The sequence below is a fragment of the Pinus tabuliformis genome, chromosome 6 (genome assembly GCF_031772625.1).
Source record: "Pinus tabuliformis cultivar Carrire ecotype Pingquan chromosome 6, CPIR1, whole genome shotgun sequence".
Taxonomy (NCBI): Eukaryota; Viridiplantae; Streptophyta; class Pinopsida; order Pinales; family Pinaceae; genus Pinus; species Pinus tabuliformis.
The window spans coordinates 1,236,198,776-1,236,219,994 of record NC_142292.1 but is presented as its reverse complement, the minus strand read 5'-3'; the positions used below and the strand labels follow the sequence as shown (position 1 = coordinate 1,236,219,994).

The 21,219-nt window shown below is 33.8% G+C and overlaps 1 protein-coding gene across 2 annotated transcripts in view; it reads right to left on the bottom strand.

Moving 5' to 3' along the window:
- Positions 1 to 5,809: 5,809 nt before the first annotated feature.
- The window catches only part of LOC149263156 (immune-associated nucleotide-binding protein 1-like), an 83,186-nt gene continuing 67,776 nt past the window's right edge, over positions 5,810 to 21,219 (bottom strand). The window contains exons 3-5 of one of the 2 annotated variants that reach the window (XM_089387253.1): positions 8,861 to 9,025; positions 8,633 to 8,728; positions 5,818 to 6,182 (exon numbers count right to left, since the gene is read on the bottom strand). In XM_089387253.1, coding sequence (XP_089243379.1) covers positions 5,925 to 6,182; positions 8,633 to 8,728; positions 8,861 to 9,025 — 519 coding nt within the window. In that variant the 3' untranslated portion in view covers positions 5,818 to 5,924. Of the gene's footprint in view, positions 6,183 to 8,632; positions 8,729 to 8,860; positions 9,026 to 21,219 lie in introns of both variants that reach the window. The other variant, XM_089387256.1, reaches the window with a different exon arrangement.

Genomic DNA, 21,219 nt, shown 5'->3' with positions numbered 1-21,219 from the left:
TGTATGCAACTCTTAAAGATTGACAAGTAGATGATCCTGCTGCCATGCTAGAGATTCTATGTAAGATTTAGAACTAATATTATTTTATTTAGTCTTAGTTATGTTGACCCTAAGTTAACAAAAATTTTCAGTGGTAAGCAAGTGGAGCATAACATGTTGTAATTAGACTTATTAGCCGTTGAATTGAAGAGGCATATAAATGAGATAGTGATTTATATGTTCATTGGATAAAATTTCTTAATCACCATGGACTAATTGAATCCATAGAGTCAAAATCCATTGCTATAGAAAATATTTTGGTTGCAACAATGATGAAAAATATGTGAGAAATATTGATGACATTCCTAGGATTATATGGAAGATAGGATTTATGCCATTTAAGAAGTGGTTTAGGAAGTGTTGACAATTGGTTGTATTATGTGTTAAACCCTTGTGATGAATCCCCTAGGCTTGAAGACTTCTCAATATTACAAGAATTTGAGGACGTGCTTCTAGAATATAAGCACAAGGATCACTTAGGGCCTCTTTTAAAGATGTTTAGGAAACATAAGATACATGCAAATATAATCAAGAATTCAATTTATAAAAAAAAACTCAATTGTATGAAATTATTATAGATGAAGAAAGCATATAAGTTAGCCCAAAAATGGTGTGTAATCATGGACTTCTCTTTTAGAATTATGTCATGTTATATCATAGATATAAAGAACCTCGCAATGATGGTAGACAAATAAATTCTAATCAATAATCTTTAGAATCTAGTATGAATTTTCTTTTGAAAAATATTGACATTCATTTGTTTGATAACAATATGTATATATTGGGGTGGCAGGAGCGGGAGGGGTATTATTTTTCCCTGGCAAACAAGTTGAATTAAAATATTCATGGGGTTTAGGGATTGCAACAAATAATAAAGCAAAATTGTTAGCAATATGGAAAGGGTTAGATCTAGCTCTATCTCTTAGGATAAAGAAAATGAAAGTGGTAGGAGATTCCTTAATATCCATAAGGATGTTAACTCCTATTAATCTAAAACAAAAGGAACAAAAATATGCCCTTGTGCTAAGAATTAAATATCAATTTGAAAATTTTGAGCAATATGAATTGTTTTATATTCTTCGTCACCTCAATTTCATCATCGATTTCTTAGAGAACTACAGGGTACATCTGGGTGAGAGTGATTGCAAGACAAATGTGAGATCAACTGGCCTCATTCCAATTCCATTGGAAAATGTCGGACAAAGAAGTTAATGTCTCCCTTGATTGGGCTAAGGGTTGGAAAATGTGAGAAATCATGGCAGGACATATGGTGTAAGTAAGGAATGTTATTAATGCATGGTACCTCCGAGGATCCTAAGGGCATTCTCTCTATTTGTTTGCATAAGGCATCATTTAATTTCATAAAGAGAGCAACAACCTTGTCATTTCAGCAAGGAATTGAGCATTTATATTGTAAAGGTGCTTTTATGGTGAAACGATGGCTAACATCTTGATCACCGACAAATTAGTTTCAGGGATGGTTTGGAAGATCCATCAGATTACAAGAATATTTAATGGGCCTTCAGATCTAGGATTTCCAAGCGATCATGGCACGATCAGAGGTGATGGAGAAGAAGGAAAATGTGGTTTATAACTAGACACAACCCCCTTTGGATTCAATTGTTGTACTAAGCAAAGAGAATTTGTGTGAAACTAGTATAATCTTGGAAGATATAGTGATGGAGTTTGGAAAAATGCAGGTTGAGAAACCCCTGGTGGAGGACCTAGCCCGATGGAAAAGGGTTGTTGATTTTTTGTTCAAGTTGCTTGTGGGCAGGATGGACTTTGTCACCCATCGTGTAGAGCTCCTAGAGAAATATCGGGCAGCAAATGACGAGCGCTTAAATTCCATGTTTGAAGTCATGGAAGCCACACTAGAAAGATAAATTTTGAAGTTGGAAATAGATCTACTGACCTCCAATTCAAATTTTATGAGCAACAACATCTTTAGTGAGGTGAAGGATATTATTGCAAGGTTTCCTAAAGAGGTCATGATCCATTTGTAATCTCAAGTAGGATAAGGAGATGCAGGTGTCAGGCCAAGTGGACAAAAAAGGAGGAATGCGAGGAGGCCGAGAAGTCCAATTATTTTAATGTTTGTCATATGTTATGTCGTTTTGTGTTTATATTAATCCCTTTCTTTAAAAATTATGGGTATTATTAGTGTTTTGTAATAGTGGCAAAGGCATGTAGAAGGAAGAAATTAGAAATATGGATGTATTGGGACCTGGAAATAGATGCACAAATTGTTGCTAATTTTCTTAAAGTTTTGTAAAAGCAGATCTCGTTGTGTAATTACAAATTTTGAATATAACAGAAAGTATCTATTTTGTTAAAAAAAAAACAATATGTATATAGAGTATGGATTTATTTTTGGTATTTATGGATTGCAAAGATAACAGATGCCTAAATACTCCATTGATGTAATTTTCACTTGATTTATTAAACAACAACAATAATAATAAAATTTAAAAAGGAAGGGAAAGGTCTCTTCTAAGATCCTCTAGAATGTTTTAAGTATATATTTTTTGTGCTTAATTTTGAATTTGCATAATGAAGCTTAATTTAGAAGCACATTAAAAAGTGAAAATTTGTCAATATAAATACTAGACGCACTTCAATATCCAAATTATTTTGTACAAATGAATAAGGAGGGAACTATAAATCACAAATTTTGATTTTACGAATTATCCAATGTTTCTTATAAAAAGAATAATTACACACAAAAATTATATTTTATACTTTATTAAACATCAATAATTGTACACATATAAATACAATCAATTTTATTCATTATCTTAACCACACAATAAAATAGGTAAGAGAATATCTCAACCAAACACTAAACTAGGAGCTATTTTAGTTGGACTAAGTCTCTCAAGTCCAACTAACTAACAATCTCCTAAATAATACAAAAATACAAACAAACCAGTCATGTATGATGAGGAATATCAAATATTAAGTACAAGACAAGTAGGAGTTAATATCTCTAACAGTCTCCCTTAACAGGTACTTGTCTTGATCTTCATCAGCTTCTCTAACCATTTAGAAATATTGTAGATTATGAACTCCATATGTTGTCTCGTAACCCTTGTAATGGTGTATTTCCAAGTTAAATTATCGAGTTCCATTCTTTAACTCCTGAATCACAGATATCTTGAACTCAATTGTTAACATACAAGATGTTGCATAAATTCACTAGCATACCATTCTCATGTCTTCAACAACTAATGAGGGATCCTTCTGTAGATCCACAACTTTCAAACTAATTGGAAAACCATTCATGTTGAGCTTTACTTCCACTTGATCCTTTGAAGATGTAGTTGCTTCAAGGTACTAAATTTATTCCCCATTTCTAATCATTGAACCACTAGTCATTCTATGGATATACTTCCATCTATTTAGATACATGGGTGTCATCCATTTTACTATTCATTTATCTAGGAAAGAAATCTAGTTATTGAATATACTTGAGTAGGCCTTACATCATTACCTTTGAATCTAACTTTGGAAATATTCATCATTATTTATTTATTTATTTAATGAATAAATCTAGCACATAACTAAAGAAAAATTGTTAATCTACTCTAGTAAAATGAAACTAGTATCGTTGCCCCCTATTCCCATGAAATAACCTAGTTCAAAAAACATATTGTATTCTAGCATGAGCTACAATATCTATATCTCATACCTTTCCATGACCTTTACATACTCTTCCACATCGAACTGGTTTTCTGAAGCAATTTGTCGTTGATGTAGTTGTCATCATAGTGGAAAGAATAGTCGATGTACTTGAATTCATATGATTATGTTTGAACATCACTACAACTCCTTTCATGTGGCATGTCATTATACCAATGGTTGAGATCTTCGTGAAATTATACTCTTTGAATAATTTTCTATCTACAATGGTTGGGTTCCAAGCTCTGATGTCAAATCTTGCCAATGTTGAAAGCTTCGAATACTAAAAGCTTAGTGTGGCATGGCCAGAAGAACAACATGAATTTAGAGCATCAGTATCTCATTTTGAGGTTGTATAATTGCTAGAAGAATCCCTCTACTAATATGATCTAAAGAACAATGGCAACTGTGTTTTGATTGCAAAGGATTTGCTATCAAGAATCTTACATGTCTATGGCCCCTCCCATGAGGGAGTGACACTCAAACTTTCTCTATATGAACAATTACACACACAAACTATATTTTTATTTTATTAAGGATAAATAATTGTTCACATATACATACAATCACTATCTTCACCACACAATGAACTAGTTGAGAAAATATCTCAACCAAACACTGAAATAGAAAAGATTTTAATTGGACTTAATATCTCAAATAAAAATAACTAACTACCACTTAAATATTACAAACAAATCACATGTAATAAAAATTATCAAATACTAAACACAAAAAAAAAAAAAATTTAATATCTTTAACACTTCTTAGATTTAAAGTCAAAACATTAATAATTATAAAGCACAAACATTTTTAAACATTATAATAGAAACTAAAATATCCTATAAAAATTAATTATTTCAAACATTATAATAATAACTAAATTATACTATAAAAAAATAACTATTTCACATCAAAGTTTAATGTATAATTGTTTTGAATTAAAACATTAGCTAGCACATTTTAAAAACTCTAAAACTCATGTATACAAATAAACCAACCAAAAAGGAAAGTGAAAAATAAATCATTTGACATTAAAAAAAATAAAAAGCTAACCTATAGATTTATTAAATCAAAATAATAAGCATAAATGCTTGAAGAATTAATGAAATATCTTTCACCATACTTTGTCATTTACAATCAATCAATAATATTATAATGCAAATTTACCAGTTAATATGAAACAAGTAAATATAGGATCACTCTTTTTGAAAATATCTCATCTTTTCATAAATATATAGATGAAATGGAACGGTTTAAAAAAAATAATAGCCATGAGAAAACAGGATGTCACTCTTTATACGTGCTCTCTATTCTGTTGCATTTAATACACTAAATATAAGATTACATCTAAACTAAAATTGTGGTATACTTGTCGACATTTTAAAATAAAATCGTGCTATACTTTTCAATAGAAGATTTATGATTTGATTTTTCATTGGATTAAAAATTTATTTTAAAAATAATAATTTTTAAATTATTATAGGATAATAAGAAGGTCGGTTTTAAAATAATATTTTTTAAATTATTATATGATAATAAGAATGTTCTTTTTAAAATAAAATTTTTAGAATTTTAATTTAATTATTAATATAGATAATAGGGATTTAATTTTATAATATATTTTAAAATATTTTTAATAATAATTACAAATTAAAAGTTAAAATTAATTAATTAAAATTAATTAATATAAAAAAATATTATAATAATAATTTAAAATAAAGTTTTAATTTAGTTATTATATACCAATTGGTATATAACTCTCTAAAATAAAGTTTTAATTTAGTTATTATAGATACCACTTGGTATATGAGATACTACTCTTGTTTATTGCGAAGTCTTGAGAGACCCATCACTGGTTTCTTGCGAAGTCTTAGAGGAAACTTAATTAATCACATAATTATATTTATAAATCTCAAAAATAAAAACATACAAAATGTTTAACTAAAAAACATTAAATAAAAAGCAATAATGCCTATCAAAATTTACCGGGATTTGATTTATATGCATGTGAGTAATAATTTTCATTACTCAATCACATAGTTATAGTTGGAAACTATATCAATATCAAAAATGAGAACATAAAAACAATCATAATAATTTTGTAACTCTAGAACACATGCACATTTAGAGATTTTGAAAATATGTTAAAGAATCCTTTGGATAATATATGTTGCTGTATGTAGTAGAAACAAAATTATTCACAATTACATAATCACACAATTGGGCCACCTATTTTGCTCCCACATTTTTTCCTGTAAATCTCTCTCTGCCTTCAACCGCTCTTCAAATTTCTGTTCAAGCAGACGGAGGTTTTCACGTGAATCTCTCTCAATCTGTTCTCGTGCAGACTGCTCGGATTGCATGTGCTGTTCAAATTTCTGTTCAAGTAAACTGATTATTTTACGTGAATCTCTCTCAACCTGTTCATCCTCAATTGCCAACTGCCCTTCAAATTCCAAACTCTACAATATACATATCAAGAGAATATTGTCAATATTTAATCCAAATAATAACTAATATAGATTCATTTTAAATATGGATTTAACATTTGCAGAAAAGATCTAATTTCTTTAGTGTAAAATTTTTCATGATTTCACATTATTTAAATATTTTGCATGGTTATTTAATTTTTTAAGTTTTAGATTTTTAAAGAAAATTATTTTGGTTAATAAGAGCAAAATTTCAACTTTGATGACTGATAGCTTACACATCATACTGGACTGTAAAATAAACCTCAATAAAAACAGTGCTAAAATTAAAAGATAATAAAAACTAATTAAATTATAACTTTATTTGTATTATTTTTATTATTATTAATTATAAAAATAATTAATATATAAGTTAGATATATATACATTTAAAAAAATATGGAAGAAGATTTTTACCTCTAGAGATTTATGCCCTTTTACTATCTAGATTTTTAATTTGTGAATATGCAAATACCATAATCCAATACTTTCACTTATTAATACTACATGTTCAAAAAGCTATACTTATATGACATTTTTTTAATTAATCACTTTAATTAAGAAAACATAACTACTTTACCTATGTGTACACTATTGACAATATTCTAAGCTTAAATCCCTACCATCCATCTTTATATTATTAATAATAAAATTTAAATTTAAAAAACTCTATTTTAAAATAGACCAACCTAAAAACATACATGTCATATTGATTAACCTCATTCATACTTTACCATTGATTAGTAATTATTATTAAAATATTATAAAATTAAAATTAAATCAAATAAATAAATAATCATACTTATAATTAGTTGTAAAACAGGAAAAAAACCATTCATTTTATATAATGTAATCAGTTCCATTTTAACAATAATATAATCTCATCCATTTTAACATTGGATTTTTAATAACATAAAATGAAAATTATTCTACAATAGATATTAAAAGAAGGGCATACTTAATCTAAAATTTTAATAGTTTTTAGATTTAAGTTTTTTTTTAAATTAAAGTGTAAAATTTATAGTTGGTTAGATTTTAGGAAACCGTAGTCAAATATACATTGATAAAATTTGGGCATATATTTTTTGGTTAAATATGTTTATAATTTACTAAAGATTTGTTGAATCAGTTATAAAAAGAAATAGTGTACAAATTTTGGAGGCTTTTTTTTTATATTTTTTGGTCAAATTTATTTGGCAAGATTTGTTGGAATCATAAGTTTGAGTTGTGAATCCATCACATTTTAAACAATAAAAGATCGAAATCTGAACAAAAAAAAGTCTTCAAATTCTAAAAGAGGCATGTTTGGAAAATGAAATTAAAGTTGAAGATGAAAATGAAACCAACTTTGTATCAGTAGCAACAGATGAGAAGTTCGTAATGAAAGTTGCATTAGAGTAAAGGTATGATGGAGATGAATGTGAATATAAAAAAACTAGTATCATTGTAGTTGAAGAAGAAATAAAGAAAATGAAGGTAGCCATCATAGCTGTTGAAGTTATTGCAGTCTTGGAAGAAAATATGAAAGAAAACAAAGATATTGTTTCCAAACTTAGAGGGGTTGATAGAAAAGTTCAATCAATAATAGCTAGGTACAAACAAATGTAGAAGAAAAACCAAATAAAGACCAAATAAAGACAACATTGAATATGAGGAAATATTGAAGAAAAATACCAAAAAAATTTGAAAATGAAGAAAAAGGAAAAAGAGTACATATAATATAAAGCTTCAAGCAAAGTAAAGAAAAAAGTCTATACAATATGGAGCTACTAACAACTTTCACTATCATGAAGAAGTAAATAACCTTTTTAATTGATTTCAAAGTGTTATAAGTTGAGCTTAGAATAAAGAAGAAGTAAGATTTTTAATTCATCTCAAGTGTTATAAATTGAGCTTAGAATTAAGAAGAAATGTTAGAACCTGTTAATTACTTTTATATTGGACATAGTTTTTGGTATTTACCTAGAGCCTAAATTTAGAAAAGATTAGCATACATGAAAGAACTAAAATTAGTCATTATGAACGTTCTAAAATTCTTTTACAAGATCCCTCCACGCTACTATGTCTATTTGTTATTCCATTTCAACTAATTAGAATTCAAGAACTGCAACTCGATTATTTTATATTTTGAGCTATTTGTAAGTGATTCACGGTTGTAACACACTAATTTCCGGATATAAGTTAAACAAATTTTTCCAATTTAAAAAGTATTAAAGTTTTGCATCTAAAGTAGGAGAATTTGACGATTTACATAGCTTTCAATCAATTTAAATGGTCTAGTAATGGAACAATGAAGGCATGAAACAAATTTATGTTATTAGGTTTATGCAGGAACATGAATAATTTATATATGAAATTGACATTACAATATCCAAATATGGACTAGTTTGTCACGAATTATAAAAGGAACCAAACAATTTTGAGGCTACGAATAAAATTATTACCGCTTTTTCCGATTTCTTAAGTTGTTCAGCGTGTTGTTGTTTTTCCATATTTTCCGGTGAAAAATGTTTTTGTTCCTTGCGCATCCTTGACGATTCCTGTACAAATAAAACAAAATAAGAAACCAGATTTCAATAAATAAATAAATAAATATATATAATATATATATATATATATATATATATATATATTTCCAATAAATCTTTGAATTCTGAAAAGTGCACCCATACTTGAGCTTCGCGGAACATCTCATTAGAGTAAGGACGTCCTCCATTTTCGGAAATTACAATGTCTATCTGCTTCAGCAATTCCGTTACTTGTCTTTCCTTCACTATTTTTGATTTGGTTTTATTATTGAAAAGGACCTTTCGATTATTGCACTTGGGTAAAAGCTCCTGCGTAGGTGTATGCTTCATTTTAGTAGCTCATACATCATACCTAAAGAAAGATATGTGTGCAAATAGAAACCATATTTAAAATATATATATATATATATATAATAAATAATAATGACAAAATTATATTCCAAAGTATATGTGAAATTATATTTAAAAATAATAATAAATAATAATGACAAAATTATATTTCAAAGGATATGTATATATTTTTTTGTTTTTAATATGGAAGTGATATTATAGGTTGTTTCTACATTTCAGAATGAAAGAGATTGTGTAGTTAGGTGACAACTTTTTTTACTAATTTCTATGAATTGTAATTCATGTAAATGATGTGGAAATGTAACACATTGACTAGTTGAAGGAAGTGGATTTAGAGGATTGAGGAAGAAGAGTTTCTTGTAAATGGAACACTGTATTTATTTCATCTTGTATCTCCCTCGCGGATTGATGACATTGTTGGTGCAACATTAAATTGAGGTAATGGCTCCGTGAGTAAAAGGACAGACATGTGGTCTCTGTTCTTGTATAGACATGGGCGTGATCAACACACATGGAAAGGTATGAGAGGAAAGGCCCGATGGGAAACAAGGTGTGGAAAAGGAGAGACATTTGCGCATTATGGAGGCATTCATTCAAACAAGCGAGCAAATGAATGCAAGGAGTCGAGCAAGAGAGAGAGCTTGCTAGAAAGGAGAACACAGAGCGTGAGTTGGAAGCAAATGTGAATCTGTAAGGAAGAGGTACCTTGTGGTAGCCCGTGTTCTTCTTTGGGATGGTATTCTTTGTGTTTGATAAGGCCCGTGAATGTGCCGATCAATTGATTGGCCACAGAGAGTTCAATTGAGTTGAGACACTGAGGTGCTAGCCAAGGCCAATAAACTATTTAAGTACTTGCTCAAATAGTTGATAAACACCTAGGTGGTGGCTAGCCTTAGAGTTGATAAAACATTGGGATACTAGTTGGGGTTGAAAAACTACTTGATACGATAAGACACCCAGGAATTAATTGAAAGATTTGGTAAACCCCTAAGTGGCTTGCCTTGGAACTGATAAACCACTTAGTTACTTTCTTAGAAGCTGATCAATATCCTGGAAGTGGACTCTTTACTCCTGCAGTACTAATCTAGTTGCTAAACGTCCATATATATATATAGTCCTTCTCACTGAGCTAAAACTCATTAAGCCTTGGATGAACACTTGTGGTTGATGTTCTACTGAACAGAGAGTCATTGTGGTGTTACAACTAGGGGTTGTTCAGAAATCACTTGAGAAATGGACTTTCTTACCATCTTTTGACTGGTTGTTGGTGAAAGAACTCTTAAGCAATTAAATCCTTGAATTTGGCTTAGGGGTGGTCAACTGCAAGAAACATTGCAGTGTAGCTAACCTACAGTTAGGTGGAGAGTTGAAGTCCCTTGGTTTCCAGTCATCAAGTAATACATATAAGTGTATTTGCTTATAATTTTCCTATGTTATGAATGGTAAATGCTATTGTTATGGGTTACAACAATGAATGTAATAATATTGCTTATGGAGAAATAGTGTATTCTTGGTTTCTTGTGATGAGATTTTTGTATGATTATTCTCATGGTTTGAGAGAGGATTATATATCCCTGTGACTGATGATAATCTCTTGAATGCATGGATACTTATCAAGTATGATGGTTGATGAATTCAATTAACTATCACTATGGGTGACTTCTATTATTTGTTATTCCATGAATAATATGGACATTATATATATATATATATATATATATATATATATATATATATATATATATATATATATATATATATATATATATATATATATATATATATATATATATATATATATATATATATATATATATATATAGGTGAAGGTCTATGGTCGATGTGTATATGGTACTCCATATCAGTAAATGTGATAATTATTGTTGTTAGGCATGCAGATAGTTTTATTCTCAGTTGTGGCGATGTTGAAAACTTGAGGGAATGAGAGACCTATCTATATCATATTAATGGTGCAAAGTATTGATTATCACCTAGATCGGCTCACAACATAATTGAAGTCTTCAAGACTACTAAGTTGGTTACCGTAGAATGATTAACGATTGTTGTTGAATACATTTACATCCTGGTGAACAGAGATGTACCTTCACGGGATGGGAAATTGGTCTTTAATGACCAAATTGTAAACAAACAAAAGGCACGAAGTGACAAGCCCTCAAAATCAAAAGGTTTCAATCATCTGTCATAGATGTTCATGTCGCATCGTGCCAAGGTTACTAAGGGACTCAGGAAGAAGTGGCCATGGTTGACTTGAGGCGGGAGATGAGAAAATGTTTGTTACCTGCCACCAAAACTTTCTGCCATGCCACAGAGGAAGATGAGGATTCACCCCTTTTATGAGTGTGTTGGCACTATTAACAGAGACCAAGATATAATTTCCTTCTGTTGTTAAATAGGAAAATAATATTTGCAAAATGATCTGGGACCTAGTGGGCCCAAGGCTTTAGTTGAGGTGGTGAATTCCACATAGGAAATGAACGACGTGTACCTTTGATGTGGCACAGTTTCCAACATGTCATGTTGTAATCATGACACATGGAAGATGGATATGGCCTTTTTGGATGGCCAAGTGACTAGTTTTTGAATGACACATGGCACCACTAGAGGTGCCATTTGGATGGGTGGCATCACCCTGATGTCATCTTGATGGAAGCATGGCTCTGTGCAATTGGGTAAAGTGGTGGTTGATTTGATGTGCCATTCAAAGACACATGGTGGAGGTAGAGAGTAGTTCTTGTTGATCCAATGGTTGAGATTGTGTATCAGGTTCAAACTTATATAGGGGTTAAGTAGGACATTACAATATGATATGATCTAACAGTGGCCATCTGCTAGATCCGATGGTTGTATATTATGTCGAGTGAAAAACGATCAAGGCTTAAGCCATGAAGAGTTTCCTGATGCATCCAACTGTATGTATCATTTTAATCAAACAAATTATATTCAATTGGTGCATTCCTACCATGGATGCGAGGTAGATAGAAGCTGCAAGATGACAATTCTTCTTTGTTAGTTGAGGCCAAAATGTGTGGCATGCCACAAAGGATTGAATGGGTTCCATTCTTAAGAACTAGCACAGGGTGTGGTGGTGCTAAAGATTTATGATGTGGTGGGTGCCACAATGGGCTTCACATGAGGTAGAAGTGCCACATGGAAATCCTTGCTAATGTGGTAGGGTTATGGGGCCCAAAATTCAAATGGTCATAACTTTCAATCCAGAGGTTGGATTGAGGAAAATATTATATCATTGGAAATCTCTCGACAAGATGAACACGGTGATTTTATCCAAATTGAGTTCTACACGCTTTTGGTGAGAAGAAATTTCATAACCCCATATTCATGATCTGACCATGATGGTCGAGTTAATTGAAAATAACACCTCCCACTATGCTTGGAAAGTCCAAGGAGGTGTGAGGAAGAATTACAAAGTGGTATTAGAGCATCCACGTTCAACACTTGGAATCGATGGTCTGAAGACAAATGAAATGAAAATGTGAAGGTTCTACAATGGACCTTTGGGGATAAAAGTCTAGAACTTTGTTATAGGGTACAACATCTTCTAGTAATTGTTTGTTGTGTGCAAGTGGGTTCTCATTATAGCACTATGACTATGATTATGTGTTGATTGTAGATGATGTGTTGTATGCATATCAATGTTGATATCAAAATTGTGAAAGGATAAGAATTCCAATTTCTAATATATTAGTTTGCTTAATAATTAACTTTTAAGCTTGTAATTGTTTTGGCTGCTAGTCTTCGTAAAAGGATGATTTCAAATTTAGTGATGATATGAATATAAACATACTAATATGCACTTTGGCTTCCTAGAATATGTGGCTGCATGAATTCAATATGTTTGAAAAACAATAGATTGGCATGCTTTAGATCAACAAGCTTAGTGTTGGCATGGCAAGGTAACAAGTCAATTTGTTTATGCTGATATAACTAACAACTATGTGTATGTCGTAACACATAATAAGATCCATTTGCAACAAGAAATAAAAGGGTAGACAACAATCTGATGCAACATAGCATGGACCAAGTCCATCATGAACAAGAAAGGGAAAGTTACCTCGATAGAGCAGAAACCTTAAGGAGCTTGAAAGTTGAGTTGGAGAGTTGCAAGGCAGAAAATAAAAGGCTTACTAGAAAGGAAAAAGAGTAGGAAAGGCTAAATACAATTCTAGTGAAACACCTATCATACATGTAAGATTTGTTGTGAAAAGCATATTCCCCTAAGGACATAAAGGAAAGTCATGATGAGAAGGTTAGAGGGAAACCTTGTGAGGCTAGACAAAAAAGAAAAATAGTTTCATGTTGGAACTATGAAGAGGAATAACTGAGAAGAGATTGTCCTAATAGACAAAGAAATAAGAAGAATAATAGCTCATCTGAGCCTCAGGCACATGAACCTACAAGTTGTAATAAAAAAAGAGAGGATGGAGCATCCCCTCAAGCTCTCTGAGATTCTAAAAGGCCCCTTCTTGGATTATTTAGAGGGGCACTGGAATTTTTAGGTTGCTACAAATCTTGGAAAAGGCTTGGTCTAATATATATATATATATATATATATATATATATATATATATATATATATATATATATATATATATATATATATAGTGGTGAAGGACACATCAAACTCCATAACTCAAAGGACTAAGTTATTGTGGGCTAGTGAATGATGGGAATGTTTTACTACATGTTATGTTATTATTGTTGGATTCATACTTTATTTGTTGTTTTGACTATTAACTTTGAGCATGGCCATGGTACCTTATGTTGTCATTGTTTTTTTTTTGGTATTTTCATTGTGTCTCATTTCTTCTTTCTTCTTGAATTTTGTGGTTTGGTCTTGGATAGTTTGATTGGGTTTAGGAAAGGAAATAAAAGGAGCTATATTGAAGAGCTGAATAAAACCCAAGTGGAAGTGTGAGACCCTAATTAATCCCTACAAATAAGATAAATGATAATGGAAGGCATAAGAAGATGATAGGACAAATAGGCGGATTGGATGAGTCCACAAGAATAAAAAGGACAGTGACATGAAAACTATGAAAATAGCATGAGAAATCATAGTTCTTGTAACTAGGAACCATGCATGACTAATATACATATGTGTATTTTGTCTTTTATAAACACGAGAAATATGGGAAAGCGAAATAAGGTTGTGAGGATGCTAATTGGCCTGCACGGGGGCTTCACTCAATGATTGACATATCACGTGCGTTCGTGGCATACTAAACAATACCCTTAATTTGACTACATATTGGAAAATACCTATAAAAATCGCGTTGTTTAACCCCCTACCAATACGAATGCAATACATCTTCCCAATTTAAAAAACGACTATTTCACTAGATATTGTAAGTGTCCATTTCTTCGTTAACATTTTTTATACCCATTTATATTTTTCCATTAACTTTGAGGTCCTTTTTTATACCTGTCAATATAAAAACCATTTACCTTATATTATATGCTCAATACATTATGTTATTTTTCCCTCAATATATATCCTCCAATATGAATGCACATGGTATGATATTTCTCTCCTAGTGAAGCCCCCACGTTAATCTGAAAGGTCATTAGTTTAGAACCATCATATTCATAAAATAAGCGATTAATATTTGAAAATATGGTGACTGTGTGAATGGTATGTGTTACCCAAAATTTTATGGGTAATATCCCTAAGAGAAACTTTTTCTCCAAAATGGTCCTCAATCGACATCCTGAATCCCCTTGCAGCCATCAAGTAGCTCATTGTGCCATTTCTCTGCCACCTGAGCCAGCCATGTGGTCCCTCGCCCATCTGCCATGATCGTATGTTTTAAGGTGGGGCTCCCGAATTTGAAGGTATGCCTTGTCATTTTGAAATTGAGTATTGTAGTTTTCTTATCATGGACACTTTTGGGCATGGATTAATGGGGGGATTTGGCGGAAAGAATGGGCTAGGTGTATGCTTTTGTCCCCTAGACCCCTTTAGGAATTAACCTTACATTCTAGTCCCACGGGATCTCTTTTACTGTCCATCTAGTTTCAGGGATAGTATTTCACGAGAAACCTCAATATTGATTGTGTGATCCCGCTCCCTTATCTGCCTATATTACCTTCTTTCCACTCATTATCACCCCATCCATCATTTCTCCCACCTAGGTCCACATTCTTCCATCGGGTTCACATAGGGTCAGCTCGCCCCTTCCCCTTACCCACACCTTGGTTCATGGCTTGGAATGAAGCTTGGAGGTTGATGCGGCTAAAAAGAAAGTTAAAAGAATATATGGCCACATTCAACAGGAAAAGTACCACAAAATGCAAAATATGGTTGGGACAAAAACATTTAGCACATGGGAAAAATCCATTACATGAAGCTCTACCCCATCATCATGGTCATCACCTTGGTTCCAATAAGTTCTATGAACCTTCCTCATCATATAGGAACCCATGATTGTCCCAACCCCAAGTGGGCAATGAACCACCCCACCTTAAAGGGGGGAATTCACTATTATATCTTATACATCATGCTCTAACCCCTTGAGCCTCAAGTAGTTAATCAAAGAAAATCATATAAAGGAAAAAGGAATATAAAGAGGGGTGGAAAAATCAAGACTGGGATACCTCATGTACCATGATTTCTCCCTCCTAAACCTTATAAAACCAAGTTTCGGCTTCCCTATTATTAGCTACCCTTGTGCCCCAACATGTCACCTAGAGCTACCCCCTGTCATTCCCTACCTCATTCACCTATTTTACACATCACCACCTTTTCATGGATGTACATTGACTATATTATCCCCTTTAGAAGCAGGAACCACCTAATAGGGCACTTGATTAACCCCACTGGGAGTTTAGAAGACATTGGCACATCGCAAAGCCCATTATGGAAGGGAAGGCCATTATGAAGTCCCCACCTATAGTCCATGATTAGGTAAGCTTATTTGCTCGATTTCTCTAATGATGTGTTGTACAGGAAGCCTAGGGGATGCATTAGATCTTATGCAAGATTGCAGATGGTTTCCATTTGGGGTTTTGTCTTCCTATACAGGGTCCTAATCCTCTAGAGGGATACATTGGCACATTTAGGGTGCGCATTGAGATCCATGGGCCTCCACAACAGCAGATTACACTTCATGGATCCCCACAGCCATTCAGAGATTGCTCGTGGTTCACTTGTTGGACGAGGAGGATGCACCTGATCCATCATGCCTAATGGGCCATATATCTACACCATACACTTCTCATATGATCCAAGGCTTATACGATGATGTGGCATCTCCTACATTATCATCCTAGCCCTTGAGGGAAACCTACAGGCATCTTCGATTTGTTTGGAGACCCATGAGGACACTTGTGTGCCCCCACAATCATTTGGAGCACCACAGGTTATTACAAGGGGCCAACCCCTTGTCAACTATTTTTAGGGTATTCTTCTTCATTGTGGCACCCATGGACCTCATTAGGCTTCTTATAGGGCCCTATGACATGCAGAGATTTATATTTGTCCTCTTGAGAGGCTTACCTTTTCATTTGTGAGCTAGTTTGGTGGGCTTGTCACTAAAGTTAGGTCATTTGCACATATTTTATTTTTAGGGGCTAATGTAGGCTCATTAGCTAAATCAAACTCCAAATTAGTGTATAAATAGGGGTTAGCTGGTTCGTTTGTATCATCACTTGACTTGGGATCTCTCTACTTTTAGAGAACTTCACACTTTTCTTTGGAGGATTATTTTGGATGATGGATGAATTTTGATGTATGGATTTGGGCTATTTCTATCTTGCAGCTTCTTATTTACAAATGTGATGTTGGTTGGATATACTCTCTAACATTGTAAGCGAAATTTTAACGTTATTTTTCTTGTTGTTGCATACATTTGAATTTCACTATGATTAGGGTTAATTGCTACATGTATGAAATGTGGAATTATGTGTCTATTTAGCTTATTCTTTGTATGGGCCATTGTTAGATGAATGAAATGCCCTAGAGATCATATTATCTTAATAATGTTTCACCATTTGTATGAATTATAAATGATTGAAAATCACTTTTCTCCTCTTTCCTCTAACATTGGATGAAGTTGACTTTTGGAGCCTCCTTGTACAAGAAACTAAATCCTTCTTCATTATTGTCCTTGAATCCATATGCCCAAGTGAATCAGGTGTTGGTCCCTCAAAAAGGGTAATCATTTTAACCATCTTTGTGCCCTTTTCCCTTTTCTCCTAGGTATAGCCCCATTAGGTCACCTAGGGCATCAATTTACCGGGAAAATAGCCAGAAGAAAACTTCTATCTCCTAGATACAACTGAGTTGGTTGGTCCCCTTGCTCTCCTCCAAATTTGAAGTAATTCCAATGGTGGAATATCTGGATACCCCAAGCCCTAGCTCTAGGATCAAGTTTTTCCTGGGTGTTCCCAAGGCTAGAACCTAGTAGGATCAATTTGACATCTTCGAAAGAAAATTTTGTTTTGATCCTTTTCCCTCACTTTGGCCAGGTTAAGAGCACCATTGGTTGCCAAAATCCATCACCTAACCTAGATTGGGTCCACTTGGCCTCATGTGGTCCCATTCTTCACCAAATCCTATTTATCAAGGACTACTCGAGAATCCAAGTTCTCAAAAGGATTTTAGGGATTGAGAACCTTGTTTATAGGTCTTATCCTTCTACCTCAACCCTCCAATCCTCGTCCCCTCCCCATAGAAGATCAAGTCCCTTTCTTAACAGGTGAGCAAGTTCCACTCTTCATTCTATCCTAGGGAAAGGGTTTGTAAGGTAACTTCATACCTCTTCATTCACGTATACTTTATAAGTGATTTCCTAACTACTGGGTCTCCTCCCATCAGTGAAAGTCTATAAAGTGCAGGGAGTCTTAGTTGAGGTGACAGTGGACTAAGACTCCATTTGTTTCCCTTGGCCTAGCATTTTCCCTTTAGGGGTTCCCCTTAGGTCCCCTGGTAGCTTGAGTGGTAACATTTTGGCACAATTTCCAAGGACAAGAGGCGTGTGTTTTGTTCCCCGAACGACATGTCGACATATCATTATTGGCAACTCCACTGGAAGAACAAATCCCTAGTTCTTCATTGAACTTTAAAATTAATGCTTGTAGGGTGACGAAAGCATCTATCAAGGCACTTTAATTCACCCTGGTATCTCCATTATAATATTAATATGAAAAATCATAGAAAATGGAGATTTCTCTTGGTCCTATACTTGAAAAACTCAATAACCAAGAGATTCAGGAACTCCAAAAGAAAATGGTGGAATATGCAAAAAAATTTCAAAATATGTTGGAGAGCATGGGTATGGAACTCATGATCACATTTTATAGGTTGCAAGAAGTACAACTTGAAATAGTAAGGTGTTATTATGAAGAAGATCCTAGTCATCTCCTTGAAATTGCTCACATAACTTGTGTAGTGAAGATTCTGGATAACCTCATCAATAACAATGCAAAAGGGAGTACCTCCTATGATGATGATGAAGAATTGGATCCCGCAAGCCTCCAAATGATGCAAGAAATAATGGATGAATATACTAAGTCATGCAGGGAGGTAGTGAGGAATATAATTCTAATGAATTTTTCTCCTTCTTATATGATGAAGAAGTGAAGTTTCATAAGATGAAATGTGAGTATAAAGAGAACCCCACTTATGCTCTCCTCCTGGAAGCATACTACTAGAATCATGAAACAAATACCTTAGTCATTGTTCTTCAAGAGAAGAGAGAAGAAGAAAGGTACTGCTGGTTAACCAACCAAGATGAGGATGAACTTGAGGGCCTCAGTGATGAGCAAGAAGACGAATCCTTGTTGGGGCTACAATACGAGTAGGATAATTTTCAAGAGCACATGTGTTGAGGAAAATGAAGTTATGGAAAGTAAGGCCGAGACTGACCTTACCTTTCTCAAGGATACCACTCCTGATGACTCTCCTTTTGAAAACCTTAAGGAAGGTGATCCCGTGAGCTCCTTGGAGAATGACATTGGAGATTATTTCTTCATTGAAAAGGAGAAACGGGAGATCGTTGGGTCCCAATTTGATTGTGCTCCCATTTTTTATACTGACAAGGAAGATGAGATTGAGATTGGTTATTCCTTTATCCCGGACATTCCTTATGATGACATATCCATCGATACCTTTGGGAAGGAGAATTATCATTTTCCCTTGCATGAAAAGGACAATTGGGAGTGATTGATTGTCTTTTTAATGAAAGCCCAATCTTTGATGCTTATAATGAGGAAATAAATGAGGCTCCCACCTACCCACCTTATGAATATGAATTCAAATCACTCGAGCCTTTAAATTGTGGGGAAGGAAATCTTGTCGAATATGACACTTCACCCTCCCCTTTGCCTTTCCCTCATGTTCATCACCTTGAGTATTCCTCAAGTCATTCCCTCGTCTCTTTTGATATGAGCTCCAATGACAATGCCACTTTTCCCCTTGCTAAATATGGTGTCAAGGAAGTACACTTCGTTGAATATATTTTATCCCCTTTGACCCATCCTTATGATTATGATCACTCTGTGACCTCCCCTCCTCGTTGTGACCATCACATTGAGAGACCTATTTTTTGCATTCCTTCTTCCTCTCACCCTTCATTCCCCTCTCATCCCAACCATGTGACATCCTCAAAGAGTTATCGAGAGTGATCATTCATTCCTTCATTCTGTACCTAGAAGGACAGCCCTGGACCTCTATAATGACCGGTTTTCTTTCTCCTAAGACCTCCTTCTACCTCCGATGGAGATCATATTTTCCCACCTCCCACCCATGTCATCTTCCATATGACTATGTCCACATTCGATTTGGGGGTTGCTACATGAGTAATCATACTGGAAAACATATGTACAATGATATGATGATATGTTGGTTGCACTGGCTTTATGATTATACTTATTTTTAGCCTTACTATATGCATGTTAGGGTAGGATTCATTGCATGTTCATTTTCTCATTAGAACTAACATCATATGATATTTTTCATGGTAGATTAGATGCATCTGAATTAAAATCTTCATATTTTATTTTCTGTTGATTTTATGGCCTAACATATTAACATGCGCGATCATGAGACATCATGAAAGCATTATGCCCCATGTTTTTCCATCTATTATATGTGTAGGTGACAGGTCTACGATAACCGGGCTATTCTTGGAGTTCTCATGACCTCTCATTTGAGCAGCTTCACCCACTTCTTTGAGAGATCACGTCCCAGTTGGAGCCAGATGTTACCCACCATTTTATGGGTAATATCCCTAGGAGAAATGTTTTCTCCAAAATTGTACTTAGTTAGTAGCTAGCAGCCCCTTGTAGCCATCAACTAGCTCATTGTGCCATTTCTCCACCACTAGAGCCATTCATGTGGTCCTTCACCCATCTTCCATAATCGTATGTTTGAAGGTGGGTCTCTTGAATCCTAAGGTATGCCTTGTCATTTTGAAATTGAGTATTGTAGTTTGCTTATCATGGACACTTCTGGGCATGGATTGATGGGGGGATTTAGCAGAAAGAATGGGCTAGGTTTTTGCTTTTGTCCCCTAGATCCCTTTAGGAATTAACCTTGCATTCTAGTCCTGTGGGATCTCTTTTAATGGCCATCTAGTTTCAGGGATGGTATTTCATGGGAAACCCTGATTTTGGTTGTGTGGTCCTGCTCCATTATCAACTTCTATTACCCTCTTTCCACTCATTATTACCTCACCCATCATTTCTCCCACCTGGGTCTACATTCCTCCATCGGGTCCACATAAGGTCAGCTCGTCCCTTCCCCTTGCCCATGGCTTGGAATGAAGCCTGGGGTTTGATGCAACTAAAATGAAAGTTAAAAGCACATATGGCCACATTCAACAAGAAAAGTACCACAAAATGCAAAATATGGTCGGGACAAAAACATTTAGCACGTGGAAAACATCCATTACATGAAGCTCTACCCCACCATTATGGTAATCACCCTAGTTCCAACAGGTTCTATGAACCTTCCTCATCATATAGGAACCCATGATTGTCCCAACCCTTGTGGGAAATGAACTGCCCCACCTTAAAGGGGGGAAGTCACTGCTATATCTTATACATCATTCTCTAACCCCTTGAGCCCTGCGCAATTAATCACAGAAAATCATATAAAGGAAAAAGGCATATAA